This window comes from Diadema antillarum, unplaced genomic scaffold (genome assembly GCF_040938485.1).
Source record: "Diadema antillarum isolate AM-2024a unplaced genomic scaffold, OU_Dant_1.0 seq00001311_RagTag, whole genome shotgun sequence".
Taxonomy (NCBI): Eukaryota; Metazoa; Echinodermata; class Echinoidea; order Diadematoida; family Diadematidae; genus Diadema; species Diadema antillarum.
The window spans coordinates 1-24,343 of record NW_027272084.1 but is presented as its reverse complement, the minus strand read 5'-3'; the positions used below and the strand labels follow the sequence as shown (position 1 = coordinate 24,343).

Here is a 24,343-nt window from a genome sequence, read left to right as displayed (position 1 = left end):
ATCGAATGATCGAAAAACGACATTGAATGACTATCTTGATGGCGCTGTCTTCTTGCACATTTTGTATGCGTACCCCCCCCAGAGGGCAATTACCCCCCCCCCCCCCCCCTCCCGGCTATATACTGGTTAGTGGTAAGGTTAGAGTTAAGATTAGGGTTAGGGTTAGGTTTAGGGTTGAGAGTTTGGGTTAGGCATAGGATTAGGTTCAGGATTAGGATTAGGATTAGGGCCAGGGGAAGAGTCCGTGGTAATTGCCCAGGGGGTAATTGCCCTAGACCCTTTTGTATGACCCGATTATTAAATTGAATGACAGATGTACGAACATGCATGACTGCTAAATCTGAATTCAATATGAAAGAAATTTGTGGGATTTATGAATAAAAGAGCAGAAGAAATGCCATCAGTACCAAAGGGTAATAGCATCATGTAATTCCCCCTTTGGGCTTCAGCTATAATTGGGGTCCTTGAAGGCGATAAATGTTTGGTTTCTTCTCTTTTCACACTGTTAAAAGGGATTTGTTATCTGCGCAGGTTAAGACAGTTTCGAGTGGCTCTTAACAAATAGTGTTATATAACAAATTCAGCGGTCTGACCAAACAAACCACGACTTCAGTGCAAGCCCCAAGAACCCTCGATGTGGGACGGCAGACGCATCACAGCAAACATTATTCCCAACATGGCTCCACAACTGAGTGTCTCTCTCATCTTGACTGTCGTACTAGGCGTTGGTTTCTTCTCGCCGTTAATGGCCGACGTGGACACGGCTCAAATACCGGTTGTCGAAACTGCTACGACGACGTATCGCGGAAAATTCATCGACGTCACGTCCAATCAACTACCCGATGTCGCCAGCCGAGTAGCCGCCTATACCGGCATTCCCTACGCCGAGCCACCGATTGGTGAGCTCCGCTTCAAACGCCCGGTCGCAAAAGCCGTCAGGGGGGAGTTTGACGCCACAGGGGACTCCAATGCCTGTGCACAGCCCCTATACCCCGGATTCGATATGTCAGTTTTGGAGGTTTCGGAGGATTGTCTGTACATCGATGTTTTTGTTCCCGAGCGTAAGGTATTTAATCAAAGTAAATGTCTGTACACATCTGACTCCTTCAATTAAGTTCCAGTGTTCCTTTCATCTGTATTTTAAAATGGAGCATTCCAGAGAAATATCACATCTTACATAATTCAAGAGTGCCATGTAAAAATGAATGAACTTTATCGAGGACCTGGTACTTGACCAGATAAACAAATTCATAGAAAAGGATGAGTGACAGAGGAGGCTCATATATTTCAATGATGTAGCTATGTCATTTTTATTCCATGCTATTTGTTCAGCAAGGTCACCTGTCTTCTTTTGGTATATCTCTCTACCAGGCATTCTTTTTTTTAAACTTCTATGTCATCATGCTCGGTCTTTGTCGAAGTGGCATTAGGTTGCAATGATTGAACATAACATAAACATGATATAGATATAGATATAGATATAGATATAGATATATGAGGAGGTGATTTCTTACGTTCATAAAGATGTCTCACTGGGACATCTGTTGACCACAGAAGCTATAATTACTTTGTTTTACATATGCAAAGCAACGCTTGCCCTATACCACAAACAAAAGACTCACATCACGGAAAAGAGCAAAACTATGTGTGGTGTCTAAGAGCGATGGACCATATAACATCAACGTTTGTAAAATCATGCAGGGACTGACATTGCAGTCAGCTTTTTTTTGGCAGTGGTTTCCCAATTTAAGAAATCTTATTCATCAAGTTTGGATATTCAAACTGTTTCAATAGACGAGACAAAAATAGGTGAAAAAACTTCACAACCACTAAAACATGCATTGCATGTAATGAATTCGTGAAACATGTATCGTTTTTTTATGTTATTGATATGCCAGTTCTTGTATCTTAACATAATTGTGTTATGCCGTGTGGTAATAATATTCTGGTAGAAGCCACATTGGCCATGTCAATGATGGTAATTGGACTGCATGGACTACAAATTACCGAACAATAGCCAAATATCCTTGAAGTACAGTCTCATTTCACGTTCATGTTGGGTCTAGTAAATGAAAGTCAAAGCAGACAAACAGATTAGAAAAAAAATGGAATTGGACAAAAGTAAGGTTTTGGAATATTATAGTTTTACTTCATACTGATTAACAACAAATGAATAGCCACCGATGGTTTTGCAAATAAAATATATTTTGGAAAGCTGAAACAAGGAATATGTTACAAAACTGGGAAGTAGGTGTTTTAGATCACGGTCGCCCTTCTATTAAAAACTCCCTATTTAGTCCCCACCGTAATTTGCTATACCCTACTATAAATCTGAAGGGCATCGTCTGTTTATTCCGGATGCATCAGGTTACAAATTATTTCAAAATTGTAGATACCCCTAGGAAATAATATTTGTGACGCAATATTTGCCTATGATTGGTTCCGTCCTTGAATTCCCCCAAATGTTTCCGAATCCTCCCCAGCCGAGATCGGCTGCCGTGATGGTCTTCATCCACGGAGGTGGTTTCCAACTCGGGGCGAGATCCCTCCCGACAATGATGCCGATACCCCTAGCTGCTATGAACGACGTCATCGTTGTCACCATGAGCTATCGACTGGGCGTTTTTGGCTTTCTCGACACAGGTATAGACTGGACTCCGCAATTGATGATCAATTGTGACCCTGCATCAGAAAACCAACAAAACGTTGCCAGACATGGATTTTAGTAAATTAAATATTCTAGAAGAGCAGACTTTAAGCTTTAAAATGATGTATAGCTCAAATCAAACGAACTCTCCTAACCTATCTAAATATTGGAAGGAAAGTATACACTCCAGACAAGTGTGAACTGAGAAAAGGGGCTCTGAAGCACAGGGTCAATTCAATCGCTTAATCTTTGCCAAGCCGTGCTACCTGTTCAATGAGTGGGGAATAAAGACAGGATGTAAACCACCGGAATAACCACAATGAAGGGATTATCAAATTAAGCTGAAATTGAGCATATTCTATTAACACATTCTGTCCACGATAAATATCAACTTTCAAAGTAGTTGCATCATCCTTTCTAAAGTTTTCTTAGAGTTGAAAGTGAAGAGTGTATGCAGAGATTTTAAGAAATGAAAATGGGACTTTAAAGACACATCTTATCACACTATTATAAAAAAAGCGTTTGATATAAACTGAAACTGTTGAAAAACACACTCTCCTGTTCGATTTAGGATCCCAAATTTTAGCACAATATAGAAGAAGACTCGCTCTTTCAGACAATATGAGTAACTGCGTACCATGTGTGTATGGTTAACATAATTGATAAAATCGATTAGAATAAAATGTCTTTTTAACTTTGCAATTATTTGTGGCAACATTGTTGTTTCACTTTCTTATTTCTTTGATTTGTTATTTCTCATTTCAATCAAAGGTGATGACAAGATTCCTGGCAATCTTGGATTGCTAGACCAGCGGCAGGCATTGATATGGATTCGTGACAACATTGCAGGTACGGGCTAACTGTTGCCTTGCACAGTCTAGTCAAAGTGTATAATGATGGTGTTGTTGGTGTTGTACACTCATTGATGCGTCTTTCTCTGTAGATGATAATTATTTAAAGCATGTCTTAAAAGAGAATTCCAGAGTAGTGAGAAGTCAGTTTGAAAAGAAAGAGTAAGATTTTAGCTGTATCCATATAGTAAATGCTGGTAATTGGGAGGCGGTAAATGGTAAAACACAAACAAACAAACAAAAAACAAAAACTTATGCCTTCTGGGCATGTTAGGCAAAAATGAAAGAATGGTCACGTGATCACTCTCAGGCAATCATTTCATTAGGATCCATATCAATATTTTACAATTGCAACTCATACACGTATACGATCCTGCTTAAATTCATCGCAAAGTGCAGAGTGCATTTCCCGATAAAGTGGTCCCGTCTCACACCGATCTAGATCCCCATGAAAAAGCACTTGATAGTGCAGCTGAATATGGGCTATCTAGCCTATTTTTTTTTCAGATGGAAAATTAAACAATCAATCCCATAAACAAACAAACGAACAAAATGCAACAGTGAAAATCGTTTTAACATAATAGAACTCAGCAATATCAGTATATCAATGTGATAAAAGTATTAATGATTATGATGATTAAAGCAAAATAATGATAATAGTATCATCATGATCACCACATACTGCAGTTAATTCTATTTTCTCTATAATTCTTACGAGACTTTGGAGGCGATCCCGCTCGGGTGACGATCTTCGGTGAGAGCGCTGGATCGGCGAGCGTAAACTACCACGTCCTCTCTCCCATGAGCGCTGGTCTCTTTTCACGCGCCATTATGCAGGTAAAATGCAAGTTTGAAGATTGAAAGCTTATGAAAATTTCGAACGAGGGAAATTATCATGAATAGCACGTTAGTTTACAGCAATATGACGATAGTAGAGACTCACTGAAAAACTGATACTACCCTGAAGCAGCGCCATCCTGGATGACTATTTACTGTTATGATTATTACTATCACCTGACTATGTTTTCTCCAATATGGCTTCATTTTTTAACGTTTGGTTGCCTCATTACGTTTTATACTTCACGTTTACCCAATCAAAGCTACAGGGTACTGACAGGAACATGTTAAAGTCTCTGCAAAGGCATTACGAAAAAAAAATCAAATTCCCAGGACAACAAAAATACCAACCAAATCGAAAGAAATTGTATTAAGATTTTCTTAAAACCCTTTAAAAATCAAAATGATGGTCGTATAACGTCATAATGTCATTTTATACCCCCCCCCCCCCCCCCCCCCCATGTAGAGCGGAGCTGTGCCTGCTCCCTGGGCTGAGATGACGGCCGAAGTTGCGCAGGAGATGGCTTTCGGTCTGGCGGCCGCGATGAATTGCAGTGCGACTACTACTGATGAGGTACTAACGTGTTTGAAGGAGAGGCCAGCCAGTGACATCACCGAGTTTCTCGTGCAGGTACATATATATCGGGTCAAGAGTATTTGATTCTGGTGAAAATTTTCGACACCTGCATACACATTGTATAGAGGATACAGCGACATAAAAATCAGGTCGCAAAATTGTCGGCTCTATGTTTGTTTGGTTTTTTATTTCTTGGGTTATAACGAAATTTCTATATCATAATGAAAGAAAACTGCTGCCCCCGAGTACTTCATTGCAAAGACTCAAGAGTCCACTGATACAATGACGCAGAATATTTATATGAATCATTAAGTTCCAAGAGTATTTTTAATGCCTAAATTTGCTACGTTTAGCAAAGGGATTTTGTAGAAGTTGGTAGATAATTAATTTTGAAATGAGACGCACATAATCTGAATATAATTACGTAATTCCCAAGTACTCCTTAAAGATTGATCTAGAAGAAATCTTGCGCACCACTCTTCTACCACACTCTTATTATTTCTTGATGCCTGTCACCCATGTATATTTGTCAAACCAAAACATAACTAGTATCACACTCTTACCTTTAAGGTCAATCAGTTTAAATTTTGACTTTACATCAGTTCAGTTATACACAATATAGTCCAGGCGCAGGGACCCAGAAAAAAATGACTTCGTTCAACCCACCCCGCAGAAAAGGTTTGACTGCATAGGGTGGTCGGTTGGACTCTCTGGAACACCCCTAGGTAGTATGTGATTCGAAATTAAGGTATCAATAAAATTTTACAGGCCATTTTAGTTGCGACAAGACCTTATTGTTCGAAAAAGAGTCTGCGCACGCCAAGACTACTATACGCACCACTAGCACTGCTACAGGCGTCAGTGCCAGTGGTGCGTGTAGTAGTCTTAGCGCACGCAGACTTTTTCCTCGGCAAACAAGGGTTTTTGCCAGCAAACTCACTAGCTGAGGTCAGTGTAGTTTAGTTTCTAGCCGTTTTTATTTCGTGTACATTTTTTCCGAGTTGTAGCAAGCCGAGTGAGGTTGCATACCCAGTGATTGTGACCCCAAACCGTTCGGGCGTCGCAATCACTTGGTATGCGCCTTCGTTCGGCTTAGCACAATAAAGTGGGCTTCTACACATGCGCAAGCTGCAACTCGGAGAGATGAAAACGAAATAAAAACGACTAGAAACTAGACTGGGGTCGGTTACGGCTGGCACTGAAAATCACAACATAATCACAGTTTTTTGCAGTTATTTCATGAATAATTCCTCAAAACACCGTAAAACCATATATATATATATATATATATGTTGCTAGAGATGTCAGCAAAACAATGGGATACATTGTAAGTTAAAATATTGTGCATGGTTACCATGGTAACCAGATGTATACAGGTGATTGATAATCCAAAAAATGCCTCCAACTGCTGCAAACTTTGGTATTTTTTGTTTAGTTTTTTTTTTGTAGATAGGTGAATTAAAAACAAACATTTCTATTGATTATTGTTCAAAAAAGTTTTTTCCTGTTGCCATGGCAACCAGTAATATCCAATCAGGATTCAGCTGTTAATACTTAAGAACTCAGTTATAGTAATGCCCATATTTTCAAAAAGCTCAATAAGCATGTCATTCTGCATAATTGTACCATTTACCGTACTTTTAATACATATTTGACTTCAAATTACAGGCAAATGTTGTTTCCAGCAATGTATGGACACAAAATTCCCTTTAAAATCTATGTTAATACAGAGAGCAAAGCCGACGATATTCTGATATTAGCTTTTTAGAGTATATATTTACAGAGAAATGGTTATTCGAAACAACCTTGGAAAAGAGCAGAAGAAAGCAATTGATTGTTCTTATTCTTAAAGGAAATTTATTCAAGAATGCAGATAAATTCCTTTCTAAAGAAGGAATATACACGTACACTGCATTATCCATCAATGGAATTAAAAGCGTACTTTTCGTTGGTAAGCTATATATATTTGGACAACTTGTGGTGATATTTCATAATCAAGTTCGAATTACCAATTCTTTGTTAAATATGAATTCAATTTTTAATTTCTTGTTAAGCCTGTTACTAGAGCTCACAGTGTGATGGATTGACTTTCAGTACTTCGTTATATATGTATATATATATATATATATATATACAAGTATTTTAGCTTTATTTTCAACAAGTTTATTTGTGGATCGAGGTATTTATGAATCAGGGTATTTTAAGGACGTCTCAGGGTCAGACAATTCAGACAATCAGACAACTTTCTGTCTCAAATATACCATCAGCATTTATGTTTGTACCACACCAGCGTGCGATAAAAGTGACAAAAAATATCTCGAGTGTAAATACTTTTTCGTGCTTTTCGCGGACTGTAAGTGCACGAAATTTGAATTATTCTGTTTGTTATAGGCTATATCTAAAGTGTAGATACATTTTTTGTGCTTTTCGTGGACTGTAAGTGCACGAAATTTGATTCATTCTGTCGATATAGGGTATCATTATTTGGACAACTTACGGTGATATTTCATAACCAAGTTCGAATCGTCAGTTCTTTGTTAGATATGAATTTCTTGTTATGCCTGTTACTAGAGCTCACAGTGTGACTGACTTTCAGTACTTTGTTATACATTACAGTACAAGTTTTGTAACTTTTTTGTTCAACAATTTTATTTGTGGATCAGGGTATTTTAAGGACATTTCGGGCTCAGATAACTTTCTATTTTCCACAGTCATTTATAAGTTTGCCACAACAAAGTAGGATAAAGTGAAAAAAAATATCTGGAATACAGACACGTTTGTTTATTTTGCCTTACGTGCTCATGATCACCTATTGTAGGTCGGGTCTTAACCCTATAAAGCCCAAGCTATTTTGACCCCTTCCAGGCCCAAGGGGGGGGGGGGGGCACATTGTGCCCCCTACATAACTTTTTTTTATTATATGATGTATGACCGTCATATTTGGCACATGGGTAGAGCAACTCATGCTCTACACGACCCAACATTTCTCAAGGTTACCCACTGAGGGCACTATTTCCAAAATATAAAAAATACATAGAAAATATGCTAAAATCATGTTTTTTCTTTCTATTTCTTTATCCCCAGTAAATATGTTGTTATTTTATATTAATCATTTTCATATTTACTACAAAGGAAGAGCAAGTCAACGTTCACTATTTGTTATGGTTGAAATTTCTCAAGGCCAACATGTGGGGGCGTAATTCATTACAATATAAAGAAATATATGAAACCTATTACGTATTGCTTGGAATGGGTGCATATATTTGTATTACATTTCATATTTCCAAAATACTGAAATTTTAAGTTTACAGATTGATATTATGATAAACAAATGATATTCCAGGCAAAGCTTGCGTGAAGATAACACAAAATAAAAAGGTAATCTTTGAAAAATGCTGTATTTTCGATTATTTCTATTATATCTATATTGTTTGATGCCTATGTTATATAGAAAATAAAGGAAATAATAAGAAGACCATTAATATTTCAGGGTAATTCTCAACCATAATTACTTCACATTTTTTTTCCTTTAGCAAACTATGGCCAAGAAAACCCCAATTTCATCCATAATTATATTGTTAACTGAAATTGAAACAGAAAATCATACAAAATCTGACTAACATGGTTGTCAGTTTACGGTTGCCATAGCAAACAGGAATATCGGACATACCTAAATTATATATCAAAAGGTTTGTAATAAGATTTTAGGAAAAGACACCAAATTTGGTTGAAATCGGGTAAAGGGTTTAGGAGCGGCAAATGAAGATATGGTAGGGGGCACAATGTGCCCCCCCCCCCCCCCCTTGGGCTTTATAGGGTTGAACTACCCACCTCAACACTACAAAGTTAACCTGGAGAAAACGGACAGGACCCCTAAGATTTTCCCTCATTCTCTCCTTAATAGCATTAATTCATTACTGCACGTTTTAATACAAATTTACATGTATTTTTAACCCTAGCTTACCAACGAAAAAGTACGCTTTTAATTCCATTGATGGATAATGCAGAGTACTTGTATATTCCTTCTTTAGAAAGGAATTTATCTGCATTCTTGAATAAATTTTCTTTAAGAACAAGAACAATCAATTGCTTTCTTCTGCTCTTTTCCAAGGTTGTTTCGAATAACCATTTCTCTGTAAATATATACTCTAAAAAGCTAATATCAGAATATCGTCGGCTTTGCTCTCTGTATTAACATAGATTTTGAAGGGAATTTTGTGTCCATACATTGCTGGAAACAACATTTGCCTGTAATTTGAAGTCAAATATGTGTTAAAAGTACGGTAAATGGTACAATTATGCAGAATGACATGCTTATTGAGCTTTTTGAAAATATGGGTATTAGTTCTTAAGTATTAACAGCTGAATCCTGATTGGATATTACTGGTTGCCATGGCAACAGGAGAAAAACTTTTTTGAACAATAATCAATAGAAATGTTTGTTTTTAATTCACCTATCTACAGAAAAAAAACTAAACAAAAAATACCAAAGTTTGCAGCAGTTGGAGGCATTTTTTGGATTATCAATCACCTGTATACATCTGGTTACCATGGTAACCATGCACAATATTTTAACTTACAATGTATCCCATTGTTTTGCTGACATCTCTAGCAACATATGTATACATGGTTTTACGGTGTTTTGAGGAATTATTCATGAAATAACTGCAAAAAACTGTGATTATGTTGTGATTTTCAGTGCCAGCCGTAACCGACCCCAGTCTAGTTTCTAGTCGTTTTTATTTCGTTTTCATCTCTCCGAGTTGCAGCTTGCGCATGTGTAGAAGCCCACTTTATTGTGCTAAGCCGAACGAAGGCGCATACCAAGTGATTGCGACGCCCGAACGGTTTTGGGTCACAATCACTGGGTATGCAACCTCACTCGGCTTGCTGCAACTCGGAAAAAATATACACGAAATAAAAACGGCTAGAAACTAAACTACACTGACCTCAGCTAGTGAGTTTGCTGGCAAAAACCCTTGTTTGCCGAGGAAAAAGTCTGCGTGCGCTAAGACTATTACACGCACCACTGGCACTGGCGCCTTTAGCAGTGCTAGTGGTGGGTATAGTAGTCTTGGCGTGCGCAGACTCTTTTTCGAACAATAAGGTCTTGTCGTAACTAAAATGGCCTGTAAAATTTTATTGATACCACAATTTCGACTCACATACTACCTGGGGGTGTTCCTGGAGGTCCCATCTACCACTCTGTGTGGTCAAACCTTTTCTGCGGGGTGGGTTGAACGAACTCCTTAATTAAGGCCCGTACAGGAATTAGCGCCTTGACTAATAGCTATCTCTCATATATTATTCTCTATCTTTACTAGTGCTTGAACATTGAAGGAAATACCGAAGAAATGAAAGGACGTGCACAAAAGCGTATAGAAGCTGCTATGTGTACTTTGTCACATATTTGTCACGATGTTTTCATAAACTAATAATTGTCCAATATGATGTCTTTGACAATTTTGAATGCCCAACCCATTATTGATGATTTTTTTATAACGTGTCAATATTTAGTTAGAGTATGTAGACATGTCATATGAATAGATATAGTTCTATCTTTAATCCTGGGATGTTTTTTTTTCTCTGTCTCTTTTTCTTTCGTTGGTTACTCTTCATATCCATCAAAGTTATTGTCAATAAACCTGTCTTTCTTATTTTCTTCAAGTTATTATCATTTTACTGCCGTCTTATCACTTTTATTTTAAAATAATATATACCTTGTCAAGCCATAATATTTCAAGAGATGTTTTCTGTTGTATAGAGATGCCTATAAAACAACGGTTACAGGACATGCATGGCTGTAAAACCGAGATAGCACCTGTAATTGACTCTTTCAAGTATTATGATTTTGCACTATAGATTCTGCTGTTATAGACCCTACACCATTACAATCATGTTCCCGAATAGGATCCAGCTGCGGCAGCCACCCTGATGCCTCGTCCCACGGTGGACGGCTATTTCCTCCCTAGAAGTCCCGCCGACATGGCGGCCGAGGGGGAGTTCAACCAAGTGGACATCATAATCGGCTGCCTGACCGAAGAAGGCAACCTATTTGTGTCGCCGTTACTTGCCGGGCTGGAGGGCTCGGACAAGCCGGTCATGGACAGGACGACAGCACAGGACACCCTCACCGGGCATATGTCGCCTCATCAAGGACGGTGTCAACCAACTCGTTCTGGATATGACGACATTCGCGTATACGAGCGAGGCCCAAGTAACTATGAATGTTATGTTAGCTTCCAATGTATTTTCATTACTCGTTCGTACTGATTGCAAATAAACTTCTGGGTATTAGTGTAGGGTTTCTTATTTCAACCCCTACTGAGTCAATTAGTAGACCTATTCCTTTCTTTTATATTCTTCTGTTTGTTTTATTGAAGAGCAGGTTTAGTTAGAAGTTGTCTTGGCAATGAGGACCATGCGTAAACTTTTGTAGGCGTAGATGCACGTTATTGAAAAAAAAGTGATCAAAGAGACATGGACATATCTTGAAAAGCTGCTGAAACTCCTCGGTGTATCAACCTTGCCAATAGCATGCTATTAATGTCAATCCTCACATTTAATACAAATAAAATGATATGCCATATGATTACGATGTAGGCACTGGATAAATTATTCTTAAATATTTTTTCTTCTTTCTCTCTCGTTTCATTTCAATAATTGGAATTACAGATGGTGAATCAATTTTTTCTAAAAATGCAAAATAGCTAGCCTTTGAAGAAAAGATAACATTTATTCATATCTAAAAACGTGCAAACATTGTTACTAAAATTAAACAACATCTCAAGAAAATTTGAGATGTTCCTGATGGCGCAAAGGAGGGTGTGATATCATACTGTCAAATATTTTTATAATATTGACTGGCCTCGAGGGAGATACCAGAAAATATTGCCCAAACTGAAAGAATTATTGCCCGAGTCGAAGACGAGGGCAATATTCTTTCAGTGCGGGCGATATTTATCTGGTATCTCCCTTAAGGCCAGACATTTATTACCTATCCCCTAGGTAAATTGGGAAAATATGTGAATACGGCTATACACTACGATATAGATCAAGCCACATTTGACAACCTGTAGATCATCACCAACATGTCGAATAATTGAAAATTGTTCATCAATGTATACCATTCAACTCCAACCTCCAAGATATATGTAGTTGTAACAGGCGAACTTCAAACATCTGAACGTTTTTTACACTTTACTTTTGTTTCTGTTTCAATTTGGAGAGTTGTAATAACTGATTGTCACCGTGCAGTTATTGAGCACAAATGAACTAATCATTGTTTGACGTGTAGTGCTGCTGGAAGGGGTCGACCTTCTATGAGTTGATTTATCGGCGTTCTTCTGCGGCGCGTGTAACCGACACGCAGCGACGTCCTTGAATGTCTTCGCTTTTTAGTCGACCGGAATATTTACATTCAAAGTGATTGGCGAGACCGGAATGTTTACAGTGCACTCCCGTTATAACGAACATGTTTATAACGAAATTCCGGTTATAACGAAGTCAAAATTCGGGCTGCAATGTCATCCACTCTATGTATCTCTATTGTTTATTTGTTCGGTTGTAACGAAAATCCGATATAACAAAAGAAAACTGCTGGTTCCGAGGACTTCGTTATAACAGAAGTCAACTGTATAATGTGTAAAACCCCGGATGCTCGTGATATGCTCTAATGTCGCCTGCTGAACTCCATGAACCTGCAACATACCAATTGCAATTGCCTAACAAAACTACCTGGTATAGGTAATAATTCGTTATATCTCTGCAAATATATCATTACGCTGTATTTGAGATAAGTAGTTATATACCAGAGACAATTATTTTACAATTCTTCAAATATGCGCATGAAGATGCATGGGCATTTCAAATATCAAACAGAAAACAAAAATGAACCAAACACAATAAAACAAAACAAAAACAGAGAAGAATTTCCCTTGGGGAAATGTTTGTGGTTCGTGTATATTAATATAGTATATTCTTCTCTTTTTTTTTTCTTGTTTCACTCTTTCCTTGAAAGCTTGCTGACCCGGAGAATGATTACATCGATGTTGTGACTGGATACATTGGGGACAGTTATTTCTTTTGTCCAACCTACACGATGACCGAGCACCTGTCTGCGGGGGGTAATACTGTCTATCAGTATTTCATGAGCCACGCCCCTTCCCGGTCCATGTTCGACAAAAATGCCACGTGGTTAGGGCCGACGCACGGAGAGGACATCCCTTACGTGTTCGGCTACCCGCTCATGGCAGATCAACCCGATGACGATGAGATGGGAAGAACCAAATTCACAGACGACGAGGCGTTGATGTCGGTCCAGATAATGAAATACTTTTCCAACTTCGCAAAGACCGGGTATGTTGTTGAGATGACTGTACATACTTCTGACCCTGTATATACTTCTCTTGTTCCTTGTAATCATATCCACACATAAATGTATTTTGTTTCACTCTCGTCTGCGAATCCTTTAGCAATTTACCCTACATTCAAGAACTCACTCGTTGTTGTTGTTTTTTTTTTCAATCTAATTCTCTCTTTCTTCAAAATCTGTTTCTATTACCAACAATTACGGTTTCTTCTCTGTTTCGTTCATCGAAATTTGAGCTCTCCCGCTTTTCACTCCCTCTCTATCATATCCTCACATCTTCAGGCCTGATTATTTTTTACAATAATCTGATAGATTCCGAATTGCTGCATTGAAAGTGAATATACCTTGTATTTCCATGTTCATACCCCGCAGTAATCCCAATCTTTCGTCAAACGAGAATGAATCGGAGATGGATTCGACGTACCCGCCTTGGCCTCGATTTTCAAAGGACCAGCCGGCGTACAAGAATATCTCGCTCACTTTTAGCAATGGTTCAGGGCATCCGCGAGCCGAAATTTGCTATTTTCATCAAAATATTCTGTCAAAGCTTCATGCAGAATCAGGTAAGAGTGACTGAATCAATTAGTACTCTTCTCCATCAACAGTAGTTCTTATTTTGACAGTTAAGCCAATAATTAAGGAGGGACAATATATCTTATACAGGGCCTAAAAAAAACCCACCAAGGTGGGAAGGGAAATGATTTTAAAAAACCCAACAAATCATTTAATAAAGACTACATAGTGAACATTTCTTTTAAGACCTATTGGAGACTTTCGAGGCAATGATCTACTAAGATTTTAATTTGATTTTCGTACTTTTTTTAAAGTTGCAAACAAATCGCCGTTCATAAAAACATAGTAAATGATGCCGAGAATTTCAAACTTTCCCTATGTATGTTTGATTAAAATAAACTTCTACTGTTCTACACGTATTTGCTCGAATTTGCCATGTGCATTAAACAGAGTGTTGCGTATTTTCAAATAATTTATTATAATTTTCTTTCTATGTTTTCTGTCACAGCCGAAACGATTCGTCTGAAAGCCCTGTTGGGAGAGACAGAGAGTCCGTAAGCTCTACAGGATGGTATCTGGAACCTAGGAATTTCCGACATAATAATTATAGTTTTGAATGTGTCTTGAAGAATGTTTTAATTCATTGACACTTTCTGGTATAATTTAGGCTCTCTTTTTCCCCTCTCTGCTTAAAAGAAGTATATGATACTGATACAAATGCATGTTGATTTATGTTGATTCCCAGTACCCTTTAATATCGCTTATAAATGTGACCATGGGAATATTCAAATAATTTCCATATATTTTGTCATTTTTTTTTCGTTTTTCTTCAGTTTTCTTAAATAAGGAAATAAAGTCGCAAAAACAAATACACCGTTTAAACCAAACTTCGGTCAGTGACATAATCTGTCATTCATTGCTATTAAAAGCACTGATATGATTCACTATAAACAGTAGATTGCAACTTTTCCGACTGAGTGTAGACTTGGATGAAATGAAAAATATTTTTAAATATGTTTTTGGTAACAGGTCTCAAAGATGGTCAGGGCATTGTGAAGTCAACATGCATTTGCAAATTGCACATTACAGGGTGTGTACAGTTCTGGTCGAGGTGAGGATTTAGCTTTTAACATTTTGTGAGATATTCAGAAACCACTCCATGGGATGTCAAAGAGCATGCAATTCTAAAGGGTATAAAAAGTTTATTCGATGAAAATCGGTTTTGAAATGGCTGAGACATCAAAAAACAAGGTGAAACAAAGAGATCCTAATAAAGTTGCGGCCTGTCGCCTTTTATTATTATCCTTTTTTGGATATCTCAGCCATTTCAAAACCGATTTTCATCAAATAAACATTAAATCCTTCTTAAAATTACATGCTCTTTTCTTTCATATTTCATAAGAGACTTCTCATTATCTCACTTAGAAATGTTCAAAACATGAATCCCTTACCTCAACCAGTACTGTAGAGTCCCTTTAAGGTAATATGGCAATCTTGTAAGGCTTCGTGGAAAAGTTGCAGAGACATTTTTAGCAGATATAACTAGGAGAAGACAATAATACTAGTACGGAGGATGTTGTTGACAGCGAACAGCGTCTAGACACACCTTTGATTGTAAAGATGGTACAGCTATTTTGCTTTATTTGAATTGCGTAAATAAAGACACTCAAAGGATTCAATTTTTTGTCCATTTGTTGAGTACAGCATAACGTGACGAAGAAGTCCTTTATAGCGTTAGTGGAAGTTAATGCAAACGATTGCGTGTGTGTGTGTGTGTGTGTGTGTGTGTGTGTAATAAACATTAATGTACACTTGGATGTGCATGTGCTATGGTTGAAGCATAGTTTTAGATTGTTTCTAATTCTGGATTAATGTGTTATTGTATGTGTGTCGGGGGGGGGGGGGGGTATAATGGTCTTTAATGTTCCAGAAATTGACAGTCAGACCGCAGCACCCGATAATTCGCTCGATAAGCCCGCTCGAGGCTTGCATACGTAATGAGCTGCGGAAGGGGATTCTGTCCTTGGGCTTTCGGCAACAAAAATACACCTTATATTCACAAATTTGGTATCAAATTCAAGGAAAATATGTAAGCTATCGTCACATGTTACTCAAATTATTGTAAATGAAAAATATCATAGCGTAATTTGAGCTTGAAAAATGATGAAAAAAGTCATTCGTGTAGTACACGTTCAAGACGTCAAAGGAATACCAAATTCACTTTGCGTCTCAATGAAAATGCATTATTTGGTAGTCCATCTCTTAATCTTTGTATCTATGTAAATATCTTGACAATTTGTTGCTTAATCCGGTCAGGAACCAGTAAAATATACATTGATGTCAGCGCTGGTCAGCTTGAAACCGTGCAATCTCAAGAGTAAGCTCTCTCATTGGACAGCGCTTGCTGCATGAATATTTATAGGCATTCGATTTATAGCATGACTATGGGAGAAACACTTCCTAAGTAATTTGTAGGGCCAATTTGGCTTTTTTTTTCATCGTTATGAGAAAAGATTAATCTTAAGATTCCGCAACCAGTTTACAAATCTAATGTAACTTTGACTGTCTGGTCTGTTTGTTATTGCTCTGCATGTGGAGAGTCTGATCGCAAATAAAAAAAAAAAAACGCATTTTTTTACATTCTTCAAGTAAGACCATTATCAGAAAGAACAAATTGAAATCTGTCCCATAATACGTTATTTGTTGGACAACAAAGAATAATTCTTGAAGTTGTGAAATACAGCGTAGAATATCACAAAAGTCTTATTTGTCGTGTAGTTTTAGTGGGTTTTAGAATCGAAAATATGACGAATTGACAAGAATGGGCCAATTACCGAAATAGAATGTAACAATTAAGGCATCGACTTATACTTATACATGTATAGCACTGTTATTCTTCTCAACCTGTCTCTTCTCTCTCTCCCCCCTCCTCTCTCTCCCTCTGTCCCTCTCTTCTGCTTCTTCAGCGCGGCTATTTGTTTCATTCTTCAGCGGGTGTGATTCCCGTCAAATTAATCTACATATTCGTCTACTATAGTTTTTTTTTCTCTCTCTCTCATTTCCACGTTCGTAGTTGCACCATGTTATTTTCGCTACCATATGTATCAATGCGCTCAAGTGTCTGATTGTACAAGAGATTCTGTGTGCGCTTCCTTATTTTGAACAGAACCTGCACTCACATAGCCCTATATGTTGTTATCATGTCTGTGCTGTTATCGTCTTCGATTGGAATTCAAACGGCTTAAGACGTGATAACTCCTAATGTATGGGACTTTTTAAAAATCATTATTCATGTCTTCTTTTTCCTCACCAAGTTGTGGCTTATGAAGTTTATAACAGTATCAAAAAGGAAAAACTAATAAGTTTACACGGCAACATCATTAGAGATAATGATGATGATGCTGACGATAATACATGAAAATGGTCTGATGGTTATGCACTGTGCATGTTCAGCCGAGGTGGAGAAGGAAAAGTATGGCAAACAATGTTTTAGACCAATTCTCTGTCTTTATGAAGTGAGAGTAAATACTTGGCGCTTGGCTTATCTACCTTGTGACGTAATTCCTTGTTTCCTTGTTATTTTAATCTTTTTTTCTTTATACTTTTTTCTTTTCCTTGATCACATTGTTTCTGCTTGCTTTGCCTTCTATCGAGGAGACAAAGTCAATGAGCTCTGTACAATGCTTAACTGAAACGCTTTTCTTTGTTAACAATTGCAGAAAATTCCAGAATTTTTAGAACAAGGAATTTAGCCGTAAACAATGAAGTCAAGTTCATATCTTTCTTGAGTATTAATGTCATCTTAAAACAAAGTGAAAGTAAGAGTAACTGGGATAAAAGATAGAGGCAGAGTCATAGAAGGACGTATCATTTATAGAAACACATGAAATAAGATAATTTGTATTCGCATGAAATTATTGTTTCTTGTCTAGAGATAGATGAGGGCTTTAGTCATGTCAGTGTTCTGATCACTGGTACTTAAACCATTTACATGTATCCTGGATTCCCTAGTTTTAATAGCTTCTGCATTTGCAGCTCTGTATTCTTAAACGTAACTTTTACTCTCTACTTTAATCACAGAATCATTCACAGCACGTAATAAATGGGTGCAGCTAGTGCATAAATTTAATTGCATGAATTATTTTCATTCTGCAGGACAGGACTCCGGGTCTTCGCAGCTCTTCTCGCTGTCAGTGGACACTTTCTCCTCCAGTAGGCCCTTAAGGCGGTTCAGCTCAACTAAAAGATGATAAAGAGAAGTAGAAATGACATCCTCAGCTATTTGATGATAGACAGAGGATCTCATCAAAGAAAAAAATAATAATCTGGAAATATTTGCACACAACAGCAGCTTGATACATAGTGATCCAAAGAATGTGACTGCAAAATCAAAGAATGATTCTGTTTCTAATCGGTAATGAATCTGAATGAACTTTTTACAGTACGTCAATCACATTATGCCACAAGGTCGGGCGACATGCAATTGAACATTACACGCCCTAAAACAGATTAATAACCTATGGTAAAAGGTGTTTTGTATATAAAGGTGCTTCTTTATGGAATGATGTAGTTCGACATATTTCCTCTGATATTTCCCTTGATGCATTCAAAAAACAACTACATGAATATATGAAATAATTATGAATATATAGGATGCGTAACCGGATGGAGTTTAAACCATTCTTTTTTTTTCACTCATCAATTATTATTCACAGTCAAAATATCTCAGCACTACCGATTCTCTTCTGTATTTGAAATTCAGTGTCACATGCCCTTATTTTTTTGTTTTTCTATGTCGTAATCTAAGGCCTTGTAGATACTGTACATGTATATATATTTTTTCTTTGTTTGTGTCTGAAACAAGCTATCATGGTGCCTGTACCTTGTTTCTTGTTCTTTGCATATTATGTGAGGTATATTCTTGTCATACTGCATGCATAATGTTTGTATTTTTAACCTGTATGTGTGGACCCCTCTGAAAACCAGCCTTTGACTGACGAGGGTGTTCCACCCCATGAGTGGAAATAAAAATTGAATTGAATTGAATTGGTAATACTAGTCCATGGGCCAAGACCCGAAAAATGGGTTGTTGGTACCACCTGAGGTGGCACAACCTTTTTGGTGTCATTTTGTTTGTCGGGCATAGATATGCTTATCAAGCTATGATAGCATTTCCAAATGAATAGCTTAGTCATAATAAATTATTTTTAAACCAATTTGGTCTCGTTTTTATATCCCTATACTCCTGAATCGAAACTAACCGCTATACAAGGAAGAGCACTGTCTTCCGTATGTCCACAGGTGTTCTGTTGTAAACACGGTGCGCTTAGTCTTTATTCAAGGCATCGAAGGGAATATCCAAAGGGTTATGATGTCCACAGCTGTCACGCGGTGCACTTAGCCTTTATCTAGACCAATGTACCGTTATCATAATTATCTAAAGTTCCTCATAAAAGGGATTATCTATACTGTTTTTATACTATCCTATCAAGAAATACATCAGTTTTAAACAAAAATCACTTTGTTCATTTACAATATTATTCATTATAATGTATCGTTGTGTACCGGTACCTTGTTTTTGCATTATCTTATATTGTTGGATGGAAATAAAGCGACATTGGCGTGGTATTAGCGTTTTCACCGGAGCGTTGTCGCCGGAAAATGATAAATAATTGAAAAATACGGTAAAATTCACGAGGAATCGCTTTTGTTGTTGTTATTGTTTTTAGATAAAAGGATATACACTGTATCATACGCTTTGGATATTCAATTCGCCGTCTAGAATAAAGACTAAGCGCTGTGGACATCATAACCTTTGGATATTCCCTTCGCTGCCTTGAATAAAGACTAAGCGCACCGCGTTTACAACAGAACACCTGTGAACATACCATAGAGCTGCATTTTACAGCTCTATGGAACATACAGAAGACAGTGCTCTTCTTTGTATAGCGGTTAGTTTCGATTCAGATGTATAGGGATATAACAACGAGATTAAATTGGTTTAAAAATCATTTATTATGACTAAGCTACTCATTTGCAAATGCTATCATAGCTTGATAAGCATATCTATGCCCGACAAACAAACTGACACCAAAAAGGTTTTGCCACCTCAGATGGTACCAATATCTGGCCTGGCCCATGGACTATACAGGATGCAGCCAAAGTCCCTCAGTTCGATGCACGACGTATTGTCGTCTTCTGAGACTGAAGACAGTAATTATCTCGGACATTGAACCTTGAGGCTGCCGCGGTATTCATTTCATATTGAAGTGAGTTTATTCATCGCTGTTTTGCAGTGTGTGTGTGTGTGTGTGTGTGTGTGTGTGTGTGCGTGTGTGTGTGTTGTTTGTTTCATGGTACCAACCTGCATTGTCCAACATTTTGGGGAAGATATCCATAACGAAGTGGCATTCTTTCTGGTGCGGAGGCTCTGGGATGTTCTCAAAGGTTAAAGAGAGATCTTTGATTGTTGGAGCCTCTTCGGAGAAAGTCGGCCAGGTCGGGTATTTTGTTTCCGGTTCGCCATCCTTGCTGGCAGTATTTGGGTTCCTGGACAAAGGTCATGATAATCATAACATCAGTACACTTTGTAATGACATTGATAATGAAAAACTGCAATATGTAATGATTTCACAAAATCAATGACAAATGCGGCTTTGATTAAGAGAAAATTCAATAGTTTTGATATCATGATGATAGTCAAAACATAAAATGATTAAACAGTCAAAAATTAATTATGATGATAATGATAAAGTTCATAATAGCTGTAGCAGGGCTCGATACTTTTTCCTTCTTCTTCTACTGATGGCACGCTTTGATCAGTGAAGAAAAAAAGAGATGTTGGCTGCCCGGGAAAAAAATGTAGTAAGTAATGAAAAATCGAAACATAGGGATTATTTTTCAAACTAAGTCGCCCGATAAGGTCATCAATAGTTATGTTTTCAAAAGTTTGGTAACCCGACGCCAATTTTATCCACGGGGCCACCACTAATGTCGAGCCATGTTTTAGAGAATCAAGTTTAAAAAAAAAAAAGTCGAAGCCTACTAGATTTTCATGGTCGCCGATGTATCATAAGTTATTACTCCATTCGAAATATATTACACACACAAAAAAAAAACGACTTTGCAGAAAAAGATACTGAACTGGTTTCCTTTGGACATTTCATTACATATTTTGAGACTGCCTGTCTTTGTGCTCATGCAAGCCTTTTATTCTTGGTGAATACAAACCATCCATCAATGAAATCATTATAAAGACCTAACTTATGTGCGTGTGGTCAGTAAAGTCACTAAGTATGAGGTAACGGAAATATTCCGCGACAACATTTTATAGAGACAGAGTCTACAACTTTTTTTTTTCTTGTCTCTGTTTTTGTTTTCCTGCTAAAGACGTCTATACGCACCCAGTCTTGGCAAAGTTGGTCCAGTACTTCATAATTTGCCGTGACATTTCAACTTCCTCGTCAGTGAATCGCCCAGACATGAATGACTCGTCGTCATCTGCCGCTCGCATGAGGGCACTGCCAAAAACGTAGGGTATATCCTCACCGTGGGTGGCGCCCATCCATTTGATATCCTTGTTCCAAATGGAGGCGGAGGGGGCGTGTGTCATGAGATACACGTAAGTGGGATTGACCGCCGAGTACTTGGTTGCGAAGTGCATGGTTGGACACAACATCAAGAAATCGGAGGTAGAATCGATAACACTGTCGGTGTGGTCACTCTCTGGGTTCGCGAGCTACGGAATACGAGGAAACAGTGACAAAGTTAATGATCGTAGATATTTTCGAAGTACACTTATTCAGTGAATTCTCTGAGGGTTACCAAGGTTGAACTTTAAAGGGACTGTACAGTTCTGGTTGAGGTGAGGATTTAGCTTTTAACGTTTTGCGAGATATTCAGAAACCACTCTATGATATGTCAAAGAGCGTGCGATTCTAAGGGGCATCAAAAGTTTATTTGATGAAAATTGGTTTTGAAATGGCTGAGATATCCAAAAACAAGGTGAAACAATGAGAACCTAATAAAAGGCGTGGCCTGTAGCCTTTTATTATTATCACTTTTTGGGATAAAACGGTATCTCAGCCATTTGAAAACCAATTTTCATCAAATAAACTTTGAACCCTTCTTAGAATTATTTATTATAGAAGAGATTTATCATTATCTCACTTAGGAATGTTATAAACCTGAATCCCCACCTCAACCAGTACTGTACAGTCCTTTAACAAGGTAGGAACTTGAAAGACAACAATGACAAATTGCACTTTTTTCCAAGCTTGAGAGTCACATGAAGGAACAAAGGATGTCTCACTGAATGGATGAAATCTGTCAATGAAAGTGGCCAAATGAATAGGTCAGCCTGTAGGAATGCAGGTTTGTGTTTAGGGTTTCTTCTAACATTTTATGGTCCATAACTTTTAAACATGGCCACCTGTCCGATAACTTGGTCACTCTCACAAAGGTTAACCCACACAGTCAATTTTCTCCGTTCATATTCAACACATACCAGTCGTCGCAGAGACAAACCATGTTGAATATGAAGAGAGAAATGGACAATTGGTTTGCCTTTGTGGTAGTTACCAAGTTATCGACAACGTGGTCATGTTGAAGGTTATGGATCATAAAAGGTTAGACGAAATTCTAGACACAAATGTGCAGGCTGTCACTTTCACTGACAGATCTCATTCATTCAGTGAGACATTCATTGTTCCTTCATGACAACTCTCAAACTTGGAAAAAAGTGCAATTTGTCATTGTTGTCTTTAAAGTTCATCTTGTCAGTTATGCATGATATTTGTCAACATAATTAGATATCAATGGAAAGAGGAAGAGTTCCCCTTTCCTCACAGCTAACATTTTACTATATAGCTGACAATTAAGAAATAGTAACCTTCCAAAGTTGGATTACATTTTTGTTACACACTGTATACTATTAAGTGTATAACTCCTTGTGGGCAAATTGGAAAGAAAAGTTCGCCTTCAGATGCCGATCCCTAAGGGGAAAATAAGAACAAAAGAATGGTAAAAAAAAAATAATGGTACTACAAAGCAAGCTTTCAAGGAAGTGTAAAAAGTGCATGTTTGCCGGTGGCATTACCTGTTCTTTGGTAGAGTATACAAACATGGACGTTTCCACTATTGTAGGATCAGGCGCTACGTTCGGAAACATCGTCATAAGAAATAAACTCAGCTTCTCACTGAACTCCGTTCGGTTCAGGACGGGTTTCTCCTTGTCATCCAGGCCAGTGAGATAGGGTGAGACGAATACCGCTCCTTCGGCATCGGTGCACCCCACCATGATATCAACCTTGTTTAATCCGCCCTCAGTGAACGTGTTGTAAAAGTCAAGAGGCAGGAAGGAGTCGCCGTACACGGGCCGAGGTGTCACGGTCATCATCATCGTTGGGTCCTGTTACAATCACAATGCGTACAGACAATATGTACGTCGCTGTATACAAAAAGATGATATGCTTTTAGGCTGCAGTTTTCATCTTCACAGACTAATGGCGAGATTAGGTTGCAGTTTTCATCTTCACAGACTAATGGCGAGATTCTCGAATACATGGAAGTAAACTTGGAAATTAAGTTTATGACTCGTGATTGTCACAAGTTGAAAGAAGTATTAACACCTACCTTTGTCGGGAAATGCAAGTCATAGGCGTTATGAACGTACAATTCGAAATCAAATCGAGCAAATCAACCTATTCCTGCCTACATGTAGTTATGAAGCTGTTATGAATTCAAGCAGGGATTCAGCTTATGACGCTTTGTTGCGAATTATCATATCTGGTTATTTCATTGTCAGCGTTGTAAGTCTTCATAACTTTAATTCCCCTAACACTTTCCAGAATGCATAATGCATGGTTCATTTGATGCATAATTACATGTATATACTTATTACCGAAACCTATTTGAATCAATTACTCTTCGGGTTCATAGATTGTTACAATTTTGTGTTATGTTTCTGTGATATTTGGTTGGCCAGTATTTCAGTCGATGAGAAATCATAAATCGCGATGATCCTGGTTCAAATTCCCAGACTGCAGCGGTTGTATACCTTAGGCAAGACATTAATTCTCAACGCTTAGTCCTTCCGATCGGACGTAAAGACTTTTGCCTTAAGGGTGGATTGCTTACAATCAGGCATTGTTATTTCCTGAGCAGTCGCGATAGTAAAAACAAATCAAATTAATTTTCCAGACTTTCAGTGTATACGAATATCGCCTCTTTCCGACAAAAACGAAAAGGGGAGGGGCAGAACAAATCTTGAAATACCACACCAGGCACTGGCGTAGCCAGGGGGGGGGGGGGGGGCGATGGGGGCGGTCGCCCCCCCCCCCCTAAGATTTGGACCGGGGATTTGAGAGGCGGAAAAAAAAATGCGTGTTTGCTGTATGCATGCACATGAAGCGGGTCTCCTTTGCAACCTTTCATCAAATAAGATTTTTTTTTTGAATATTTCACTCAAAGTGTGCACCAGATCGTTGAATTGCAATTCAAAATATGCAAAATCTCTCGTGCTTGGGAGGGGGTATCCCCCTCCCAAA

General features: G+C 38.0%; 1 protein-coding gene across 1 annotated transcript; it reads left to right on the top strand.

Moving 5' to 3' along the window:
- Positions 1-745: 745 nt before the first annotated feature.
- Positions 746-14,354, top strand: LOC139708129 (cholinesterase 1-like). The gene is made up of 9 exons (XM_071620106.1): positions 746-1,066; positions 2,484-2,643; positions 3,419-3,496; positions 4,217-4,335; positions 4,802-4,966; positions 10,823-11,110; positions 12,933-13,270; positions 13,656-13,846; positions 14,305-14,354. Exons 1-9 carry the CDS (start codon positions 746-748, stop codon positions 14,352-14,354), a joined length of 1,710 nt encoding a protein of 569 aa, XP_071476207.1.
- The last annotated feature ends 9,989 nt before the right edge of the window (positions 14,355-24,343 follow it).

Excerpts from the sequence above, each read along its gene's own strand:
- LOC139708129 (XM_071620106.1), top strand. The coding sequence starts at position 746 with ATGGCCGACGTGGACACGGCTCAAATACCGGTTGTCGAAACTGCTACG. Across the intron at positions 3,497-4,216 it reads GATTCGTGACAACATTGCAG|ACTTTGGAGGCGATCCCGCT; the intron begins GTACGGGCTAAC and ends AATTCTTACGAG. Across the intron at positions 11,111-12,932 it reads CTGGATATGACGACATTCGC|CTTGCTGACCCGGAGAATGA; the intron begins GTATACGAGCGA and ends TTTCCTTGAAAG.